Source organism: Bradysia coprophila, assembly GCF_014529535.1.
Source record: "Bradysia coprophila strain Holo2 chromosome X unlocalized genomic scaffold, BU_Bcop_v1 contig_12, whole genome shotgun sequence".
NCBI lineage: Eukaryota > Metazoa > Arthropoda > Insecta > Diptera > Sciaridae > Bradysia > Bradysia coprophila.
The window spans coordinates 5,727,757-5,752,764 of record NW_023503293.1 but is presented as its reverse complement, the minus strand read 5'-3'; the positions used below and the strand labels follow the sequence as shown (position 1 = coordinate 5,752,764).

General features: G+C 33.5%; 1 protein-coding gene across 2 annotated transcripts in view; it reads right to left on the bottom strand.

Annotated features, from left to right (window-relative positions):
• Nucleotides 1-13,634, bottom strand: part of LOC119067308 — a 28,871-nt gene extending 15,237 nt beyond the window's left edge. For both annotated transcript variants that reach the window (XM_037170216.1, XM_037170217.1), the window contains exon 1: nt 13,217-13,634. In XM_037170216.1, the coding sequence (XP_037026111.1) occupies nt 13,217-13,253 (37 nt within the window). In that variant the 5' untranslated portion in view covers nt 13,254-13,634. The remainder of the gene's footprint in view (nt 1-13,216) is intronic.
• Between the last annotated feature and the right edge of the window lie 11,374 nt (nt 13,635-25,008).

The following is a 25,008-nucleotide window of genomic DNA, read 5'->3' as shown; positions in this document are numbered from 1 at the left end:
CGCAACTGACCTGGACAAGAATATGTAATACATGAATGGAATACAAATAGGAGTATTCGAACTCCGAAGTTGGTTCGAGAATTCGATGTGTACTGAAGGTTGATTAGAAAAAATAGTATTGGATTCGTCCATTTTATTTAAGGAGGTGGGAAATAATCAATGTCATTAAATTTCTTTGCGATTGCATTAATTGAATTAAGGTAGTTTGTTGGATTCCATGAATTACGTCTACTTAACGAGTTATGTTCAATTAATGTTTGATCATAGTGAACGATTTACTCTGTTTGTAAGTCTTCTCCATTAAAGGTAATTTTCCTAAACGTGCATGTTTTCCTTCGGAGTAAGTGGAAAACCAACAACCAATACTGACAAAAAAGAGTTGAAAATCTAACCTGTAGCAGGTAATTTTTGTCTCCAGATAATTTACATAAACATAATACGCTACAGTTGTATTTTTTGTATGGGGCGCTACAACTGTGGTAGATATGGTAGATTACCTGGAGACAAAGTTACCCAAAGATTTTCAACTCTTTTTTCTTTACGAAAAATTATTTTGAAATTGACAGAAATAGAGTTCCATCTAAGATTTTCCTCTGTGTATTCGAAGCTTGAAATTCTATTTATTCTAATCTATGAATTAGCAGAAAAAAGCCACAAAATTTACAATTTTAAATCAAATCCAATTTTCACAAGTAAAAAAAACATTTGCAAACAACCACAATATCTACTCAACTTAACCCTCTTTTTTGAATTATCATTGCTGCCTTTTTCGCGGAAAATAGCTTTATGTATGGAGGACTTAAAGTTTTACTCATCTAGTTACAGATCAGCGAGAGTTGAAGTACGTACGTCGTATATATATTTGTGAAAAGACTTAGTTTATGCAAAAAGTTTCACAGAAAATATCATAGTTCGTTTGGTTGAACAGCAAAATATATACACAGCAGAAATGCAATTTTTTTGTAGAATTCATCGTGTTTTCTAACCAGAAACATTTCGTTGATTTTGGATTTTGCTCTCGTTAGTATGCAACTAGCATGGAGTTGAACTGAACATTTTCTTATTTCCTTTGACAGACTCAACTTTTTTTTCTGTGCAAGTCTGACCAAAATCATGTGTCGAAAAAAGAGAGTACTGAACAAGATGGTTTCTACACAGAAGTGCACATTGAATCAGGTAAATGTAATTGGCAACTGAATATTAAAATTCGAAGATGTATTAAATTCAAAGTCTTTTGAAGTCGCACATATAGTGTTGCCGTCGTAAAGGTAACGATGTGCATTGACGAAAAGTTTTTTTTTTATTTGGAATAAAATTAAATTTACTCACAGTAGTAAATAAGTTTGACTAATATTCTGTGCAAACACACACTGTATGGTATCATCAGATCGTTTAGAAAACGTTGATAACGTTGTGTGGCGAATAAAGTAAAGTGTTTTACTCGCTGCACCATCGAAAAATGGGTCACTTCATTGAGTAAAATGTGTAAATTCACTTGCGTGATTGATTGCAACTATTTTTATTTTGCTTTGTATGATTGCAGCTCTTGACCCCGGTTCGGCTCACACTTGTCAATTTAAAAAAAGCGACGTCGATCTTTGTCAAATTTATTGAATATATTGCCTCATTCGCCACATAACAATGGAGGGACATGAATCTTAACAATGGATTTAGTCTATTGTAGTTGCGTGTTCCAGAAAATGCAGAAAATGTTGTTTGTCCCATCTGATGGTAGAAAATTTTATTGTTCCAGCACACATTTAAATTTTTGTACTCGCTCCGCTCATATGAGAAAACTATAGCTGCGGTGTTAAAAAATCGATTTTTTCTAGCTCGCTACATAAAGCAATGCTTCATGTACAACACTAAAGTTAACTTAAATAAACGCTTTATGTGCTTAACGGGCAGCAATTCCATTCGTTCCACATCGTTTTCTACACTTTCAACAGGGGAAAAGTACATAGAGTCGTTGCACTCACTCGTATTATATATGGAAGGGAAGAAATGTAAAGAGAACAGCTACTCTTATGTGATGTGCTACATGTGGAATGAATAAAACAAACAGAACCCACGAAATGGTTATTTCGAGTTAATTGTACATCTTGCTTATATCGACACCGAAAAAAGCTAACAAAAGTTCGTTCATCGTTTGCTATTAAATGTTTCAACAAATATCAGCAAAAACGAAGAATGCAACAAGAAAAGTTTAGATAAATTATTTTTAAACGCAGCATTTTTTTTCATATTTATACTTAATACTTGTTTCTGAATGGGGTGTGTGATGTTCCATGGGAAAAGCTAACTGTTTACCCAATATAATATAGTGCGCTTGTGTTTAACGGTGTAGCTATAACGGAATATACGCTTCAAGCGTTATACAACATTTATTTCATTTTAACAACGAAACCATCCAACCAACCAACCAGTCAACAACATTAATTAAAAACTGAAATTACCTTATGACGTAATTAATTTAAAAAAAATTGAATTCCGTTCCATGGAAAATTAATGAACAGTAAGTAAATAATTGTTTCGAAAAGCATCAAATTTTCAAATATGTCACATGAATGTTCTTTTAGAGCGGACCGAAAACCCTCTGCCAGGATTTTCCAAAATTCAATCGGATTCTTTTGAATTGAGCTTTAAAAACGAAACGCCGAATTGGGCCGGGTTCGGTCATTCATTCGAAACGCACTGTTTCGGAGGAAGAAATCTTGAGCGAACTTCATCAAAATTAAATATTTTGTTCAGGACCTTGTGTCGACAGAAAACGCTCCGGCTCCGGGCTCCTTGAGATTGTCAAGACTTTTGTTTATCCCATGTTCCCATGGTGTTAGGCATAAAAAGTATCGACCGGAAAAGAGATTTATAAGTAAGGTTCGTAAAAAAAATATCTTCGGTATGGCTCAACGTCGACATATTATGAAGAATTGTTTTTGAAAAAATTGTGTCCCGGAAAATTCATCAACTTTGATACCTCCTTTGCTAGTCATTTTCGATCCATCTTTTATAAATTAGGTATTAATTCAACTGGCCGGCCACGATTCATCCACAGGAGCCTGAGAGGCCTGGGAAAGTCATGCACGTCCTAATATGGATTTTTTCATAGTTTCCCTTTTCTAGATTAATAGAGCATACGTAATTGCCATTTAGGATTTTATTTTTATGTTTCTTGCAGAGACATTTCATCCCTGCTTCTACTCTCCTTCATTTCCATTCAAGGATTGGATTGAAAGGAGGTTGGGAACGCAATTGTCGATTTTCTGTATAAAATTGCATAAATTGTATATAAAAAGCTTACTGGTACAAATCAATGGTTTCTTTTCTCTATAAAATGATACCTGTGACTGTTTAATGAAAAACTTACCCAAAATAAGGTCTATTCCTCACGGTCCCATTACTTCATTGTTGTAGACACCGCTTTTGCCTACTTTTTCAGCCAACTTTTAGACAAGTTTGAGGCAACCTCAACATCAACATGCTATCCTGTCTACCCACGGTGAAACTTAAAAATTTTTTAAATAAACGAGTAAGTTAACATCCAGGTTTTTTGCATAAGTCAGTTGGGGTAGGGATGTGCTGTTCAAGTAAACAAGTTTTAGCAAAATCCCCTGAGCTGTTCCTGAGAACCAGCACCAGCGTCAGCCAGAGCTTGTGAAACAGTGAGGACTTAAGATTTACATTGGAATTGGTAGAGGGACAAATTCTAAGATTTACACTTTTTCATCAATATTTATTGTAAAGCATAAAGTATGGGGTATTTGGTATCGTTTCAACGCTGAGACTCTAAGCTACCATATAAGCAACCACATTGACGGGAAATACTCTTACCAGTAAGGTATTGAAACGTCCAAAGTTCACCGAGGGTAACCCAAAAATTTAATTTCTGAAAATGTAACAGAAAACTTCGATTTAAAAATAATTTTTTTGCTGTTCAAAAGGGTTCGCAAAACTTGTCTGGGATCATCATTCAAAGGCTTCCTCGGTTGCTTCTTAAAGGAGATATCAGTCTTTTAAAATGGTGAAATTTTTACTTTTAGCTACTATTGCTCAGTGAAGAAATTATCGAGAGCCTTAATTTTTACACTGTAAATCTTAGAATTTGTCACTCTACCAATTCCAATGTAAATCTTAAGTCCTCACTGTTTCACAAGCCCTGGCTGAGGCTGGTGCTGGTTCTCAGGAACAGCTCAAGGGATTTTGCTAAAACTTGTTTACTTGAACAGCACATCCCTCCCCCAACTCACTTATGAAAAAAACCAGGATGTTAGCTTACACGTTTATTTAAAATTTTTAAGCCTCACCGTGTACCCTTTCCTATAATTATTTATAGAACTACAAGGAATTCAGACGATTTTTGTCGTTCCCTTCGGAAATCTAGTGATAATTAAGGTAATAGTAGGTCAGTTCGTAAGAAACGTATCTTGCCAGCCAGAAAAATACCCTGAACCACACGTGAGCATCTGCCGACATATTCTGTTCACTCATAAATTGATTTTTTTTTTAATTCATCATCGTGTTGAAGAACACTAATAAAAACATTTCGTCAAGATAAATCTTGGTTTCAGTCAAACATTTTTAATTTCAATCAAAAATCAAAATTTTACATTCCTCAGAAGGGATTTTGTGAAGTTGAGCAAAAACAACTATGAAAACTTTTCGATGAAATTCAATTTTTCTGGTATACATTCATTGATATTATAGCACCAAGTTTTTCGATACGACTTTCGTAAACTTTTCTCGAAATCTACTTTCAACTTTTTTCCAGACTTACACCAACAACACAACTGCCTCATTTCGGGATATAAACTTTATGATTTCATATAAATATTTTAACGTTTCGGTCAAATGTAGCACACTATACCTGTTTAATCTGGTGTGTACATATATCAAAATGAATGTGTTTGGTTAGCATGTACCGCATCTCTTAGGTGTAACTATGAGAAAATGTAAAAAATCATAGGGGAAACTTTGTCTTTAACTAACATTGTCTCCACTATGTTTCAGTTTAATATATTTTCTGCCAAGTTTTTGTTTTATAAAAGTTGATGTGACTCCTATTATAAATTCAGTTTCATGATTTGCCATAGAGGTTTTCAAAGCAATGACTATTTGGCATCACATTTGAAGATATTTTAATTCTTTAGCTCTCTCATTAGGGAAAGTTAAACATAATTTTTGAACAAACAGAACGAATGAATTGACGAAAAATCTAGAAATACGAAAATTTCAAAATGTTCATTTTCACACGAAAAGCATGAGCATGACCTACATAGAATTATAAAAGGAACACGAATTGTCATGGAAAGCCAGAGAAGCAAATTTTATTAAATGCAAAAAATTTAATTATACAGCACATAGAGAGCATATCCTTTACAATGCTACCGAAAAATCCCGTGCAAAAAAAGCTGACAATGGAAAAAGTAATCGATCTCAGCAATAGTAGTGAACTATTGATGATATGAACCTGAACTCGATGGCTTTGAAGTAAAAATGATGCCTGAATAGTAAAGGGATCTGACCTTGTTCTGGGGTTATATATATAAAGTTTAATGGCTGATATGTCCTCCAATAACGATTGTTAAGATAAAATTTCTAAAATGATATGTTTCAAGAACTATGAGTATTTTATCCGAAAACTCCTGTCCCATGTTCTTAATCCCCCTCACCAGGAAAGGAAACATAGGAAGGAATTTTACGATAAAAAAACGACCTTCAATTTCTGAGTGACTTTATTTTCGGCCAAAACATTTTTTAAATCGATTTTTTACCGTGATGTGATGATGGTCTTAATCAAATGGAAGAAAATATAGAAGACAACGCGCATTGATTTTCAAAAAAATGACGTGGCCGAAAACAAGTCACCCAATTTTGCAATGCTAAAAGCAGAACAACAGCGTTGCGAAAGGTACATTCGTAGATTGATTGTTGGAGAAAGTTGAGGTTTTCTAATTTTGAAAAAAAAAAGAATTCATTTTCGATGTAGTAGAAGAAGATGAGGGAGTAGGTATGTGGTCCAAAAATCAGTGAAAAGGGTAAAAATCAGGACGATTTTTGTCCAATTTTGGAAGCATTTCGTTCGCTGAACTAACAAAACTGTGTTAGCGCGGCATAGTATAATAAACCAGGCAGGAACGTTTAATCTGACTAGTGACCTGACTCAGGTCACCTGAGACATCTAGTAGCCTTATATTTTGCGAATAAAATTAATTTAATTTATGTAAGCAATGCTCTCTATAGCAAAGAAACTCTCAGCTCTCTGTGTCAAATTTACACCTTATTTCTTTGTATTCTACAAATGCTATTCTACATTTTGACTGACTACGCTGTGATTTACATGAAAACTCCAAAAGCTACTTGACACTTTCACCGACTTAAAAAAAAGTAGTTTGATTGCTAGAGAGAGTATTGAAGTAAGGGGTCATTTGAGTTCATTTTCATACACTCACTGTATGAAACTTCTCATTTGATTTTTCAAAAAATTAACCTCTCCACCTTCCTGGTTTATTTTACTCTGCTGTGGCGTTTGCAAACATATTTCAATTGTATAGCTATATCTATCGATATCCCCTCACAGTCACATTCATTACTTAGCCTTTGAAGTACGGGATTTATGCATTTATTTAGAACGACATGCACATGATGCATCACATTCAACGGATATTTTTCGCACGGGAATTTATCTAGATAAAATTATGTGGAACAGGCGACAGTTCAATGCAACTTTGGAAATGTTTTTCATCGGGCGTTACAACACTACTAAACATAAATATATTTCAAACAATTCAGTCATGTCAAATACCATTAAAAATTGTATCACTTTGGTGTGGATTCGAAACATAAAAAAGTTTTATTTTATTTATAAAAAATTTTTTTCTTCCTTTTTTTTCGGCAAAAAAGTTTTCTCTTTTTCATAGATATATTATTTTGGTGTTGAGAATTTTCACGCTGCTGTTACGCCAACTGTACAAAAGATACGTATAATATACGTTTCAATATAATATATACCAATATGATAATACATATATACGACGGTGTACAATATCGTTGTACATATATATTTCGCTCAATGTTAAATCATAGAGCGACAAGGCTATGTATATAAAGTATTGACATACTTTTCGAGAATGGCTTGAGGTTTCCAGATTATATTTGTAGTAGAACATGGATTTACTTATAATATTGACATGTGTCTTTGTTGGGAAAGTTTACATATAAACGAATATGTCAAGTTGATATAACTTATTTTGCATTTGAGATTTACGTAAACCCCAGATATAAGAATTAAATTATGCGTAGCCCCCCATCCGATATTCTTATATGAACTTATGAATTTAACAATGTTTTTGATATTTTTTTTTAAGTAAGAAAAAAGATAAAGTTTGCAAAGGACTGAAGTTTTTAACATAATAATATAAAATTGAAATGTATCAGATTCAAAGTTATTTAAAAAAAAAAAACTTTCTCGATGTAAAACGTCTTTCTAGCGTTGATTGAGTAGAACAACACCTCAGACTTATTTAGTATTTTTCTTTGTTGTAAAAAATGTTACGGGGAACTCGCGAGGTAACTGATAATACAAAATCATTGCGCTAGACAATATATTAGGAATTCATTTCGTTCTGAAAGTCATTCACCCCTCACCCCTCAAATTCTCCACTTTGTCTGTTAGCAGGGTTACGTCATGGTACTTTACATTATTTGAGTAGAAAGCTTAGCTAAGTAAACAGTAGAGTCAAATGCAACAAGGGCACATCTCACATTAGCGAATTTTAAGAAAAATAAAATTTCATTCATGGGCAGCCGATGTTTTTAGTTTATATAAACTTCTGATAACATCGCCAATCTATTTGAATAAATGAAATTTTATTTTCCTTATAATTCGCTAATATAGCCTTTTTGCATTTAACTAATTAGGGTTAGAGATTAGGGTTATGTAATATCGGTGTATCACATACACGCGATCGCAAAGTGTATTCCAGTCTCTTCAGATGCTTAATCTCGATGAAAGGATGTATTCTTTAAGTAAAAAGAGTACGAAATGTCATTTCGATAGTCAAAGTAATTCGTTAGTATTTTGACATTTGCGTGCACTCTTTAAGTAACCGTAACTGTTATCCTGTAACCGGTAAAACATCAGAGACTGTAATGAGTATACCTTGAATACATTTATACAGTTTAACGAAAAATATTCATTTACGTATGTAAATGTCAATCATTCAACTTTACATGCTTTTGATTTCACCAGGGTCGAAAACTGCCTATTACATTACTAGGGAAAACAAGAGCATTGTTTCTTTCTTCCTTAGACTAAATAGTATTAGACTGGCCATTCATACAAAAGCAAATGCGAAATGTCTAATGGTGTGAGTGAGTATCATAAATTTACGGTACTCGAAAATCGGTGCCAACGTTGATGTATATGGGTAATTTTCAAATTGTGTTTTTTTTTTCAAATTTTGTTTTACGATCGTTCGTCGTATGGATGCGTTTGTGTATTTTTTGTATGTTATACATACGTAATATCGGTTTACTTATCCTTCAGTTTTATGTCTACGCATTGCCGGTCTATACCTATTTAGTCTAAGGTTTCCCTATGAAAAACGGTTTTTATGCAACTCGAGATCATAATGTTCGAAAACTGCGAACTTTAGATCGCTCTGTTGCATAAAACGTTGTTTGAAGCACAGCCTACGGCCTCATATCATAATTACACATCTAGATTATGTAATGTAATTAATAATTACTAATTATGTGTAATTATGTAATGATAACATGAGGCCGTAGGCCATGTGTCATAATACACATCGAGGGCTTAATAAAGTACTTCGCACCGGGATTCATACAACGTTTTATGCCACAGAGGCATCCAAAGTTTGCAAATATTGCATATTATGTTATGATGCTGAGTGGAATAAATTTTTAATATATATTTTAATCAGTGCGCGCTTTCCTATCCTCTTACAACGTCTCTACAAACACATTTCGTTATTAATTTGTTTATCTTGTCTACGACTTCATTGCACCTGTTATATCAATCAACTTGCACATTTACTTTACAAAATTGAATGAATACATGTAAATGGGGAAAGCAATGCAGTGAAAACATCAACGCGGGTAATTAGCAGTTGAAAACGATATTTTCTTTTACTGAAATTGAATAGATTAATATTTATAAAGAGAGAGAGAGAGAGAGAGAGAGAGAGAGAGAGAGGTAGACTGTGTAAACGCCATCTTCATTTCGTTGTTCCGTTCTTCGATTATACTGACGCAGAACTATAAGATCTCAACCTCTTTAATTGAATTCATGTTATTAATTCCGCTTGCGATATCAATTTTAACGTACTTACACATCATACGTATCATAATGTGGAATGAATTATGTGGATCGAAACGGTTGGATGATATAATTTCTTGCGATTTAAGTGAATGAGTTGAAACTATTACTATAGCGACTCTTTAAATGTACCTTGCCAGTTATCAAAAACCCGTAAATGTTTCCGCAGACCAATAAAAAAAAGTTTTCTTTTTATCAATCTCCAGAAGATGTCTACTGTCAGAAATTACATAAACCGAACATTTCGTGTCCTGTAAATTACCTCAGCTGAATTCCCTAAAAATATGAATTTTTCAAACAATTTCTAGGTTTAATATCCAACACGTAGAATTAATTCATAAAAATTCCCTAATTTGCACTAAATTTGTTGATTTTGTTTGGGAGAAATATAAGGAACTAATTCATAAAATGGATGAAGGTGGTACGTCGACCTTTTTACATAATCAATTTAAGCAAGCAATTAGTGTTAGAATATACCATTAAAACCATACGCTTCGACTCTTACGTGTTACAATCTATACTATTCAGCCATACCCACCCTGAAAGAATGTTTTAAAAGTAATTTATTTTGATGGAATTTCACCACTTAGCCATAGTATAGTGCTGACCATACAATAACTAAAAGCTTTTGATTGACTATATAGTAAAAGAAAAGTTTGTCAGTAAATAATTGGCTTTGTGTATCCAAACTTGGTGAAACAATTAAAACGTAAAAAAGAACAAATTTAAAAAGGATTTACCAGTTCATCGGGTACAGAAAGGCAATATTGGAAACTATCAAAGCTTTTGTTGAACTTCATTTAGAAAACTTTTACTGAAGTGTATGTATACACATGCATCCACTTCGAGACCTATTTTGAAAGCTTTTAAACGGTAAAATGACGAATTTATATTGATGTGAGTTCTGTTGGTATTAGTTACTGTATGAGATGAAAAGAAAATTAATGAAAATGCTCTTACTAACGGACAAATATAAAACTGGATTTATAGAGCAGAGCCATCCACAAATCTGAGCATTTAGCCACTTGATATCACACTCCGGAACAATCAACCTTTTTCTTCTTTAACAATAGATCTGGTATGTTCTCAACGACGCAAAAAAAATGCAAAGTGTGAAAAACATTCAAAAGCAAAGAGCTGTAAGCACTTCATTACACTCACGTAAATTGTGAGAGAGAGAAAAAAATTGTATTTTAAAAAGAGTAGTAAAAAATGATACTTGCTCCTAATACTTTGTTTGTTATGTGGGATGTTTGTGACACAGGCAGGCGAAACTATACACTAGTGAAAACAATACTAAAAAAAAACTTACGTAGTCCTATTTGAACTACTAGTCAAAGATCCAATAGCAATTCAAAAGCTATATTAGTGGTTGTGAAAGAAAGTGAAAGAAATGAGTGTATAAAAGAGAATGAAAGGAATGTTTTGAAATGCGAGAATCGCTATAATTGTTCTTCTATCTCCAATTAATTGCGACAATCGTCTTGTTCAGACTGAATGATATTGGTCGCATGCTTGCGGTTACATTCATCAATTAGCAGGCATATATCACACAGTAAATTGCTTACAAAACGGTAGTATTTTAGCTTATATAAAAACCAAAACTGCTGATATTTTTATATATCCAAATGTCTGATAATTTTGGATCATTGTCACCCTCGTGTACGAACAAATAATCACACTCAAATTTCAATTGTGGTATGCATTCCTATTTGTACGTTCGCGGTTTCATCACTTCGCGTGCACAGAACAAACCAAGACCGTTCATTATTTTCTCGAGTTTAGTTTAGTCGTGAGATTCAGATTCATACTAGGTAGACTCAAAAGTTAAAAATTATAAATTGACTCTCCATTGAATATCTAATTCCATGTGTGTCCAATTAGCGAATTATAAGAAAAATGTAATTTTATTGATTTAAGCTAGTTTCTGACGACGTGAATAAAAGTCTTTTGATGCATCAGAAGAAAAACCATCGTCACCCTATAAAGGGAGCTAAATCAATGAAATTGCATTTTAATTATAATTTGCTAGTTGAACACGTTGTCTTTCTATATAGATATACTTTGTCAGTAGAAGTGACAATTTTTCAGTTTTACGTCAGCCTTTAATTATAAGTTAAAATCGCAATCTCCCTTACATCGGCGTCGAAAGTGACTTATTTCTTCACTTGTCAAATGCCAGTTTAAACAATGTCCCTCATTTTTCAACACTTCCATTTGGATTCCCCCTATCTTCATACGAAAGGGAAATAAAATTTTTGTATGTATAACTAACAGGCGGACGGGACTCAGGCAGTGAGCATTGAAGAGCCGAAGGAACCACTATCTGAAGACAATGTAATTTTTTTTCAACGCTTCCATTTGACCTCCCCCTTTCTTCATACCAAAGGGAAATGAAATTTTTGTATGGATTACTAACTGGGGGACATGACTCAGGCAGTGAGCATTGAAGAGCCGAGGGAACCACTATCTGAAGGAATATATTACACGAAAAGTGATGTTATAACCTCGTAATTTTGAAAATTGTTTGCCCTACCTCACATATATACTTACGTTGCGACAAACATACCTAAAAGTGATCCCTTTTGACTCTTGACTGCTAATTAGTTGAGGTGCGCAGTACACCACTCATATATAGTTAGTTATATATATACTACGGTGTAACGCCTCAATCATATGAAATGTTGAAAATAAGCATGTTACAATACAACAATATAAAGTGCGGTGAAAAGTTAGAAATTTTCAATACCATCCGCTGTAATGATGATAATTCCAATCTCTTTTTTTTCAATGTTGCATTGTATCATTAGTACACATAACAGAAATAATTAAGTTAAAACTTTGTTTTAAAAAGTTCAACAAACCACTTATATATATCTCCGATACACAATGCAAACACCACTTCCCGGAGCAATGTAATACATATCGCATTATAAAAAAAGCGAACACAAAAAGAAGATGAAACTTCTTTTACACAATCAAAGTTCGGCTAACGGAAAGAGGAAGAAGAAGAAGACGACGACGAAAAAAAAAAATAAATTGAAAAACTTCCTTTTGTACAAAAATCTTCGGCATGGATTAATAAAATACAAAACATTTAAAAATTTCTGGAAAATACTTATTTTAAAAATAATATAAAAGGTGAAACGTCGAGACATTGAACTTAAAAGAATGCAAAAAAGTGAAAATAAATACTAATTCTAATAGTTCGGTTTGTCCTTTAGATAGAGAAAAAAAATCCAATATACGAGAGTGTGCATGCACATTAAACTCTATAGCTCTAAAGATCTATTTTTAAATAATAAAAAAAATTATCATAAAATATCCACAATTTATACGGCACAGTGAAATATATCTATCGTCGACTGTATCATCGAGTTAACATAATTCGGTATGAGAAAACTGTATCTCTTAGCAAAACAGACAAGAGTCGAAGAATACAGACACACAACACACCAAGACTAAAAAAAACAACATCATCATTTATCCAAAATACCCCGGATTTCAAGTTAATTTAATTTTATAAATGTTTCACTTCCATACATCAGACCGAGAACCTCTATAACGTAATGTAATGAAAATTCAGTGACCCGTTAATAATTACGCCAATTTTAAATTTTCGCTGAATTCAAATATATGTTTGTCTGTTACTGCTGCTAAAGTTCTCTGTGTTTATATATCTATATATCACTACATTTGGGGTGGTGTGGGCTTTCTAAATTCCTTCGTTTCTATAATCTCATTCCGAACCACACCACGTTCATTGCCTTCTATCTAAAATATACTCATTCAGCATATTTACTACATCTCTCGTTGTTCAGTTCAAAAAAATGTTTTTTTTCCTGGTGTGTTCCTATTTAATACATAAACAAAACATACCAGCAAATATGAGTACTATTTGAATAGTGTTGGCCATTTCGGTTATTGTTTGTTTTTGTTTGTTATCACTTCAGTGCACTGATATCCTGAGCAATATTTTTACGTTCATCCACATTTTCACTAAAATATTTATGGTACATTCCCATGTATATACACGAAATTTCGAGTGTAATATACAGAAAACAGAGTAAAAATACGAAAAATAAAATAAATTTACAAATTCAATTTTGCATTCAATTCAAAAAAAATTGGTCATTAATATTATCAGAACCATGTGCACACATTAACCGACAAAGCATCGAAAATTTTCCCGTTTGTATTTTATAAATCACATAAAATTTAAGCATAATTTTTCTTTGAATTATTCATTCGACTGGGGCGTGGCGAGGGTCCACTGCATCTAACATCATATCAATGCTACAAAATCCGCGAAGAGACTAAAAGGGCTCGCCCATTTTTCCTAACATTTTGTCTACAATGTAACATCGGGGAATGAAATTTTGGCGAGAGTTAACGAGAGCATCGTTATCTCGTATATATATGAATTTGACTTTTAGTTGAGCATCCTTTGCGCAGACTGTTTTTATGCGTTTTTGGATTCAGAAACGTGTGTGTATAATACACATTTTCAAAATATTATCCTCGAGAGGATACTCACTCACTCTGTAGAAAAGTTTTGTGCAAAATGTTGTGCTAAAGTTTACACATTCACTGTCATCTCACACAATTATAATTCGTAGATATGGTGAATGGCGTAATATCTTTTATCTTTTCGGTTAAGTAATTACTTGTAAAGTACGTATCAAGTTTATTGTATACCAGGCATCGACGTTACGATGAAACCCATGGTCAATTGTTTGAGGATTTTTTTTTAGACAGATGAAAGTATTTTACATTTAGTTTCTACTTATAAATATACCTGCAATAACATGATAACCAGGTAAAATTTAATTGACTCGATAAGGTAAGGGACAATGCCTGAAATTTTAATTGACAATACGAAATTTTTAATAAGCTACACGCCAGACATTGTTCTCAAAAAGTGACATGAGATTTTTTTTTTCTACCACAAAGACCCTATTCGAAACAATCCACCGTAAAAATTTGGTTGAGTTTTTACTTTTTTCATTGTAGAGATCCTTTTCACATGCATAAGTACAATAGGAAAATCTCTTAGTTAGATGAATGTTGTATGTCGATTAAATTAAAAATAAGTTGTTGAAACTGTCGCTGTACATTATGACAGCAAGGGATTTTTTTTTAAATCCGAGTTCCGAAATTGGACGTATTTTTTCCCCGATCGATTTAATGCCCATCAGCCAAAACTGGCCGAAGATATTTTTATGCGTCTTCAGTTAGAGTACAACTTTTTGTATGGAAAAAGTGAATTATTCTTCGAGTCTTTCTCGAGGGATGCCGGGATGGCCATTTCTTCATGATATCAAAAATGAAAAGGACGCAGCATAAATTACAAATGATGAAGTCGGCATGAAATTGCCATCTGGGCTACGGATGTTACGTACAACTCACTGTCAAGTCAATAATAAATCTGTCAGCTTATTTACTCACACGTGTGTATGATTATGTGAGAGAGTGGATAAACGGAGAGAGTGAAAGACCAGCTGTTGTTGCAAATTCTGCACTTCAGTCTAATTTACCGAGTTAGCATTTGTCTCATCTCTTCTGTAAATTTTTCTAACCAAAATTGTGTTTTTGAGATTGGAATGGTTATTTGCATACCAAGGGGAGGCTGTGATTTGCTCGAGTTTGAATTTCCTATTTCTCGACTAGGTGAATACATAATTTTTCATCCGTGCGTGGCATGACGTTTTCATCGACAAAACAAATAATTGTTTTCCCCATTTTTTTAAACCAAAACGAAGTAACAGTTGCTAAGTTGTTGTTAACGTACATCGGCCGACACGCATACATATTTACGAAAATATCTTTGTAGTCCGAGAAAGTAGAAATTTTCTCACCCGAGAATCTCAGAAAGAGCGTCAACAAAACTCCACCTTCTCACCGCATTTGAGTGGAGAAAATAAGGTTATTCACGCCGCACGCGTGAAACATTTTTTCACTATTTGTTTTTATATTCGCCTTTGTCACTGGCTGCAAACTACGCAAACGGTTACTTTGGTCTTTCTGAAATATTCTTTAATTTCTAGAAGTCTCTGCAATTTCAAAAGTTTCCACAAATTTTAAGATGCAAATAGCCATTTCAACCGAGTTTCGTCAAGTAATTATGATAATCAATACAACGCCGCACAGAGGAAACACAAATATCGTTTCAAAGCATGCACGATTAGCTTATCAATTTTACAGCTCGTATGACTGCTTCGACACACTGTGCACATATTCCATACGGAAAAAATTGTTTTCACGAAAGTATGATCACTGCTATAATGGTTTGCAGTTTTTTTTTCGCGGGGGAGGTGTAACCCAATGGTTATACAATCAAATAAGAAAACATATTTTGGTTAAATAAATCACATGAATCTCTTCAATAAATTTGGCGGAAAGATGTTTTGAGTCAAAAGTTTTCTTCGTAAATCTACCGTGTTACCTCTACAATAATAGAGTTGGCATATTTAGACACGTGAGGCCGTAAATTCCGAATGCTGATTTTGAGTAAAAAATTTCACATTTTTAAGATTTTGACAAACCGTGAAATAAAATTACATTTCCAAAGTGAGCCTTATTTTTTACTTTAATTAAGTATTGACAGTTGGATTAAATTTACCTTTTTTTAGTCTGTAGAAAAATACCAGTTTTTGTTTTGGTGGTTGATAATTTAAGCGAACACTAAGTTGTACAAGAAGCCATCTAGAGTCTTGTATTACAGACAGGGACCGATATTACGAAATTCAGAGGCAGCTTGATACATATCTTCTCGACTGGGAATGGAGACCTACGCATGCAGAAGAGGTAAAGGATCAATGTGATCTGGTTTTGGATTCAAAAATAATACAGAAATTTCGTGGACTTAAGCAAAAGAATTTCACGTGACCACTATGTTTATGTGAAAACGGAGAAAAAAGTTAGATTTTCTTTACTCGTTAATGTCATTTGTTGTCCCCCTGTCAGTTATTCCCTCATGTCATTATTTTTGATATATACTTTGAGGCAGGGAAACGACTTCTGCCGCTTCGCCACCTAAATACACAGTTTAAACTAGGTTCTAAAAAAAAGGTACGACATCTCTGTACTGATCCCGAAGTCAGTAGCACTCAACACGAACTTTTCTGTGTTCTAAAAACTAATTTGGAAAATAGCAACTGAACTGTTCAAATTTGGGTGGCGACTGCCTTCATGGGTGTCTTAGCCTGTTCCTTCAAAACAAATACTAGCATTTTAGGGCCTCGACATAAAACAGACTATCTCACGGTGAAGTGTGTATACCGGCCTTTACAGTTTATCCTCGTTAGAGACTTTCGCAATTCTATTTAACCGACGATGCGTGTTCGAATCAGCGCCAGTTTCAGCATGGGGTAGCCAACAAAGCCGCAAATAAAGAGAAAATATTTGAGTCATATTAATTTGGTTACATTCGAGTCTGCTATTATATTGTTGGTAAAGGCATGAACACTAATGATCATTCACGATGAACATTATTGTTCAGCCTAAATTTTGGATGCGCGTTTAAAAACAAAATGCCGTTGCAGAAATATAAATACCTCTCTCATAACCAACTTCTGGGAATAACATTTTTAGTTGGATTCATTCACCATAATGCATGCTACATGCTGTATGGATCTCCAACATAATTTAATATCCATTGAAAATGAAGCTTTTTCAGTTTATAAATTCTGTGATCCCTGTGGGAACCAATTAGGCTATTTTACGGAGAGCGGAGAATTTTTTTTTTAGTAATTGAAAAATTGACTTTTATGTTGCATTTGAATTTTATTTGTTGTACGAATTCGGAATGCTTGGGGTTTTTTTTTCTTTTTTCATTCAGTTGAAACGAAATTAATTATCATCGATACATTGTCACAATGTCTATAGCATCAGGTGGTATAAGTTAGGACAGAGTTGAACAAAGTCGCAATGACAAAATAATTTAAAAATCAAAAATTATTCGCTCGAATTTTTACAGCAACAATTTTTTGGTGAATGACTAAAAAAAGGTAGACCGTCTGAACACATACACATACACAAAACCAATTTGATTGATATGGAAATGACGGAAATGTGTACACCATTTGAATTAAATAAATCTGAAAATAATATCCCACTTGTATCGTTCGCTAATAATTATGTCGAGTTATTTTTCGATTTTTCTCGACGCAAAAATCAACATTTCGTAGTCTTCTATTTTCATTTTCATTTCGATTTTCGGTAATTCAGCCAATATAACAATATTTCCAACGCATTGAATCGAATCAATTTATGAATAAATTTCCCATTCAGAAAAATTGCTTTTTTCGGATAGGTCATGTAAAAATGGCAAAGCTCAAGAATGTAAGCTTCAATGTCGTAATATGGGATCTGTATATATACGTACAAGACGAAAAAAAAAAACTTCTTGCTTGGTACTTGGCATGTATAGTTGTTAGTGTATCAAGTATTAAATGTATTGGCTGGAAAATAAATCGAACGAATTTTGGCTGATTGTGCTTTGTATCGTTTTTTTGTTCTCATATTTACTTCGTTACGGCGTATGTGGAAAGACCATTAAGATCGGCAGGTCAGATTATAATCTGGCGACAATGTGGAACACCGATTTAAAGGTATCAAGTTTGGTAAGTTATGTGGAAAATACGAGCAGATTTTTTTAATATATTTTTTTGCCAAGTCTATCGTTAATTAAAGCAGAGACAATAAAAAAAATACAATAAAAACGAACCGTAGACAATCAAGGACTTGCAGTACCATTCATGATTTCATACGAAAGTGAAACCAGCAGAAAATACGAAATATATGTATGGTAGGGTGCATTGGTCTTTTAAAATTTATATTAAATTTTTCGGACACTTTTCCGATCTGATCCGATCTGACAATGAAGTCATGACTGTACTGTGCAAAGTGGAAAAAACTTTATAATCGCAATCCACAGCTATAATTCTAGTACATGTATCATGTTTAGTATTGTTCGTTCCGAATGTAAACATTAAGCAAGTATTTAGGGAAATGCTGTTTGGAAACTAGAGCTCAAATGTAATGGACCTTCGCATAATTCTAATACATTTTGTCACAAAATTACTGATGTCAGAGCTCTATTTTTTGTGAACCAACTTTCACAGCTATGAATTTCATGGATACGAGGGTGAATTTATTGAAAATAGAGAAATAAAGAAAGACGTACTGAAAAACTACAGGTCACCCGATGTTTCATATACCTGATGAAAATCGAATCATTATTGTTACAAAGAGAAAAACCCACGGGAAACAAAAGTATTTCCACAAACGAAAGTTGTCATGTATGCATGACTAAGAATAAAAAGATGGAAAGTACATGAGTACACATGGAATCGTGATCTTTTATTTTTATCCTGAGCTATGGATTAGTAGATTAGCTGCAATTACACATGATAAAATAAACATTTTCAAACACGGACTTAAGTAACTTTACTTGCTAATCACCAAAAAAATGAGCTTTTACCACATTTTCTTACAATTTCCCAAATTTTTCCAATTTTTAGCCCCGTACGAAGTACGAAGGGGCTTATAGGATTACGATGCCGTGTGTAATTGATGGAATTCGAAGCAGACGGTAAGGGCAAAGTGTTTGCCTATGTTCATAGATGACGAATCTGCAATAAAAATTTTGTCTGTCTGTCTGTCTGTCTGTCACGTCGATATCTTGAGTAAATCAAATCTGATTTAAAAAAAATTTTTTTTTCCTGAAAGATAATCAAAATAGTGAGGCTAAGTTCGAAGATGGGCGATTTTGGGTCGGCCCCTCCCGAGCTGGGGCCCCATAACTGCTTTAACGTTTTCCAAAGATTTCTCTGGCCATTTAAAGGCTACACTTGTGAGTGATACATCAAATGAAAGGTATTTACAATACCTATCGACAAAAAAAAAGTTGATGGAAATTGGATGACCGACTCGTGAGTTAGACCCCTTGGTGTGATCTAGGTACAGGGCGACAAGCCGTTTTTGATTGTAGGTTGGCCAAATTTGAACGGATTTTGATAGATTTTGCTTTATTAGATAGGTATTGACCGTACCAATCAGGGTAAAAAGTTTATGAAATTCAGTTCACCGGAGCGTGAGCTAGGTCTCTTGGAGTGAGCTTATATGTGGCTACTCGGCCGTACAGTGAAGGTGATGTTTTTTGCCAATATCTCGAGTAAACTTTGACCGAATTTCATGATTTTTTTTATGTTTGAAAGGTACTAACGAATGTAAAGCAGTCGTACTACTTTCCACCTCCTAACAAAATGGCCGTCGGCCGCCATTTTGGATTTTGTGTGTGGGGTGTTTCAAGGATCCCAAATATGGATATCTATATATAAATATATATAGCTATATTGAGCTATACAACGGTATAGATAGTTATTTTGAGCTATATACTAGCATATTTATCAGTAAATTGTTTATTTATAGGTAAATATAGGCTAATATAGGACTGAGGAAATTTTAGGTCAATTTGAAATTTGTGTTACGTTTGAAAGGAACATCGTACGGGGCTTCGTAATTGCGCTATGCGCAATTTTTAAGACGTACACATTTCATAAGAATTTTTCTTTGCCGACGTTTACGGGCGCAGTAGACTTACGGTAAGAGTAGGGCGACGGACGAACTAGGGTCACGTGCGCAATAGATGTACGGGTTCGTACGGGGCTCAGTCGCAGCAAACGCTCCGACTGTTCTGACGGCTCGTTTTTTTTTGAAAAATGTGGAAATTCTGGAAAAATTGTGAAAATATTATCTTAAAAATTGATCCTGGTTTTAACGCTCACGAAGTAATGGCTTACTTTTCAGGGATGTAGTGGGTAAAGAAAGCACTGCCTTACACATGAAAATTACGGTATGTAAAGCATATATCCCAATTCATCCCCGCAGAAACTCTACAAAAACACAAAACAATCCATAATGGCACTTCATCTGCAAAAAGAATCCGTGGATTTGGATCGTATTGGATTAAGGTATCAATACGTAAATGGCTGTGAGATTTCGGTGTCTGTGCTTAAATTTATTCATGTAATATCTATGAAATCGTTAAACAATTGTGTAAGCATGCACTATGGCGCTCTTGCTTCCATTTAAATTACAAAACACGATATTCCTGTTTGAGTTTTCATGCCCTCTCCGATTACAAACGTAACTAATTCTTCCCATTCTTTATTATTATAAAAAGCAATTAGATTCCGTGCTTCACATAGTAGCTGAAACGACAACGATGTAAAGTTTCGTCTAGGTTATTAAATAACAGAGATTCTATGTTAATTTGAAATAAACGTTTGGAGATTACATTCGCGAGTTAAGCTCGAAAGTTTTAATTTCAATTGTAGGAACATCTTCAATTTTCAATTGTGACATACCTTTATGTCTTCCTCTTCTATTACATAGTCTTTGTTTTAAATTCCGAAAGTTAACTATTGCAATTAAATCACTTTAGTGTCATCTCTTTCAGTAGTACGACATTTTTTTCATGTGGATATTGAATTTCATTAAGTATTTTAGGTGGATCAAAGCTATGAAAAAAGAGAACTTTTAGGGAGTTCAACAACTCAAAAGATATATTAAAATTTGGTTTACGATGGTGGAATTTAAAACAAATTTCGTTTTGTAATGTGCTATGCGATAAGGGGGTTTAACCACCACTTCGATTGAATAATTATTGATGTGGCATAATAAAACATTGATGAATGAGGATAGGAAAAGTTTATTTTGAATCTCTCTATATTTATACACTTTTCCGTTTGTTACGAAAATGAAAGAGGATTCTATTAAGGAAAACATTAATAAGGATTTGGTGAATAAGGCTAAGTGGATTGCGAAACTTCGATTGTTTTGTAAATGGGTTGATATAACAGAAGGTAGGAAATTTTTATTATTACTCGGTGAAACTTTTCATAATGAGGAATAACGGCCAAATATAGCAATTGATCGCTAAATCTATAGTTAAAATGAAATTAAGGTAAATGATGGAGAGTTGACCTAGTGGAAAAGTGATCTTGAGTTGTCCGTGTAAATTTGTGTGAAGAAAAAAATGATCGCCAATAAGCCGCGAGTTGTCCTATGACGTTTGTATAAGGGGAAATTCACGATTTAATGAAATTATATGAAATCGGACAACTCACAGTTCACGTATGTTAACTCTGTATTTTTTAATTAATTAACTTTGTTAGACGAAATCTTCAGTAGTTAATAAAATTTATATTAATTAAGTAAATAAAAGATAAATCTTTAAATTAAAAGTGGTTCCATGTAACATAGTTCCAAAATCGATAAGAAATTCAAGTTCAAAGTTGGGATTTGTCAATTTATGTTAACTCTCCATCATTTACCTTAATTTTGTACATTTCTCTATCACTAATCTTACACTTAAAAAAATTTACTTATTATCACATTTTCGTTTTCAACAGATTCTACATAATTTCTAGATCCACAGATTTGACAGTCTTGATATTGAATGGTTTTTTGGTTTGTATCCCAGTAAACTGGTCGTTACATATGACAAAAATTTCGACTGGGAAAAAATTCAAATATTTCATTCAATATAAAAGCTGTCAGAATGTTTGGGACAAGAAATATCAGATCCCACATAAAACAAAAATGTGATAATATCTAATTTTTGATAGCTGTAATATTAATTAACTCTAAGTTAACGCAATGTAGATTCTTTAAAAATTATGAAAATGTTAGTACGACATCAACGTGACGATACATGCATAAGCCTACATACTGTCTTATTATGTGGAATGAATTGGATTGAACTCAGAACTCAATGGAAGTTGATGGAATTGCGGAACAGTATTTTTAACATCAGAACGCGTTGAAGATACCGCTTTAGCATGTTCACCTCGTTATTCATCACATTACTTCTAATGTCAAACACTGCTCCAAGGGGAAAATACACAGAGTAAGAAAAGAGTACTCTACTCCCTGAGACCACTCTTGACAACAAAAACATTTATCTGAACAATTTATAGTTTAATCCACATCAGCAATTCAAAACCTTGTTATTACTTGGCTGAAACTCCAGTGCAACTCCCTTCGGACATCTTTAAAATTCTTAAACAATAACTCACAGAACAGTCTCTACGAAATTTTGCATGTTTTTCTGGGTACAGGAATGTGAAATTTGATGTTGAATCCCTTGTAATTCTTAATGCTCCTTCACTTACTTTAATAATTACACGACTTTGGTAAGGGCCGTCACCACCTTCAAACAGGCAGATTTAAAAAGACACTCGACGCAGTAGTTAGTGCGTTGTCACCACTCAAGCGTAGCCAAGGTCAATAAAGACACGAAAACGTGAATTTTCATTTTTATCCCGTGTTATGTAATGGATTTTACTATGCTGGTGCATGTAACAAGGCTATTACATGTATAGGCAATAACCTTTACATCACTCGCATAGTAAAACGTCGTACTACACACGGAAAATAAAGTGATATCTCGTATCACGATGAGTAAAAGTACCTCGGGCTGCCGCCCTCGGATACTTTTTCTCATCTGGATACGAGATATCACTTTACTTCCCTTGCATAGTAATGTACTATTACTGCGGGCGTCGAAAGTAGTGCTTGAAACACGGAAAGTATGGTTTTCGACGCATGTAATAGTATATTATTTACCAATGAGGCAAATGATGGAAATGGTACTTCTTGCGTGAAATTTACCGATCGAGGCGTAGCTGAGTAATGTAATATTGAAACATACATGAAAATAAGTAGAAGACTCGATAATTGCAATTGTGCAATGTTAATGTTCTTGCATGCAGTCTGAGAACGGTTTATAAAATTAGAACGCGCTGTGTTATACGTTCTATTCTCTGTTCGCATCATTAATATGCACTCATTGTTTACAGCAAAATGCTTTCTAATTCTTTTTTTTTTGGGGAAAACGACAAAAAATATGAAAACCATTTTTCAATAGCAAATATTATTGTCCCAGAGAAAAAAGGGAAAATAAAATTGTTTTATTAGCTGTTCTAACTGGGTCGCATGCTACATTATTTTATCTAAAACATACTCAACAATCTCATCATCATACATGTAGTTACTTCATTATATGTAAAGTATATCTACCCTGAATCCATTTATATTACAAGAATAATGCTTCGTCGCGTTTAATGGGCATATATGAAAATTAAGTAAGTAAACTCGGGTGTATTATACGAGTTGATTATAGGTGCTTCGCAACTAAGTACAATGTTAATGGCAATTTTCCATATTTTAGTTGGGTTTTCTTTGTCAACAAAAACATTAGAGGTTTCCATTCATTTATGTATATGTTTTAACGATGTTAAAATATTAATTTGAATAAATAGGCAATCCCGGGAGGCATATGTTTAGGGACATGTTATAGCAGAGGGTTCCCTTTACGTTTTTGTTTCTGACAAAATTTTATTATAAATTGTTGTCGAAATGATGTGTATTTTGTTGATAAATTTTTTATATGAATTTTAATTAGATCTTGGTATTCAGCGAGATTTCTTTTTTTTTTCGTATAATATATGTAGTGCACATTCATTCCTGGTGTGTCAATAAAACATTTTCGACACCGTGTTTTCAAATAGAAATTTATTCAAACATTATGAGAATATTAGCTTTTACTTTTCAAAACTACCGGAAATTGCAAAGCCATCAACGAAAAATCCAATTGAAGTTTCTAATTTCACTTTGAATGGGGGAAGGGGAGTAGAGAGAAAACTTTAAAGTGCATAAAATTCCATTCACCCTCCATATCTGTCCAATATTGTAACTCTAGTACCGAGTTTAATATAATCGGAAAGTTTTATGTCTCCGTGTCCAGCAAAAAGGACGACTGATGTTACAAACCGACAAGTTTTTACAACTTTTCTATTTGTACTCTTTTATACTTTTATACGAAATAAATTCATTTCGTTCGGTTCCCATCACATTTCAATAAAATACATTTTTTTTGTTGGAAAACGAAAAACTTTAAATTTTATTTGAAAAATGTGTTCCTAATAAATTCTAATTCATCGTCTATACTTTAATACCTCTTTGATGTAAACAGATTTATTAAAGATTTCCGGAATTTCAAGTAGAAATCCATTTCGTTTATTACAACTGTGCAATATCAGCAGACTTTTGTAATGGATTCGGATCTGATCCCTCACAATGATGATTATTTCATACAGTTACAGAAATATATATTTTTATATATAATGTTACAGGAATCAATTTCTAGATTTGCCTTTAAAAAAATAGGTACTTTTCATCCAACACAGATAGAAAGATGGATTAGCTAGATTGAAATCTTTTAGAGATCAACACGATCAACAGTACGCGCCCGAATCTTTTTTGGAAATAAAATTTAATCCTTCAGGAGTACGTTTATTACATTTCGAACTGGTAGTAAAATTAATTATCTCTAGATTATCACGGTGGGGCCAGACATGAGTCGGTTATCCGAAAAACCGGCCAAGTCCGAACCGGAAAATTCGGTTCGGTCTGATCCGAATCAAACGGACCTTATACACTGTATGAAAATGAACTCAAATGAACACTGACATAAATTGAATAATTTTATTCGCCAAAAATAAGGCTATAAGATAATTCAGGTCCTTAGTCAAATCGAGTGCTCCTGCCTGGTTTACTTTACTCTGCCGTAATTGGATTTTAATTTTGAATAGTTTTCAGCA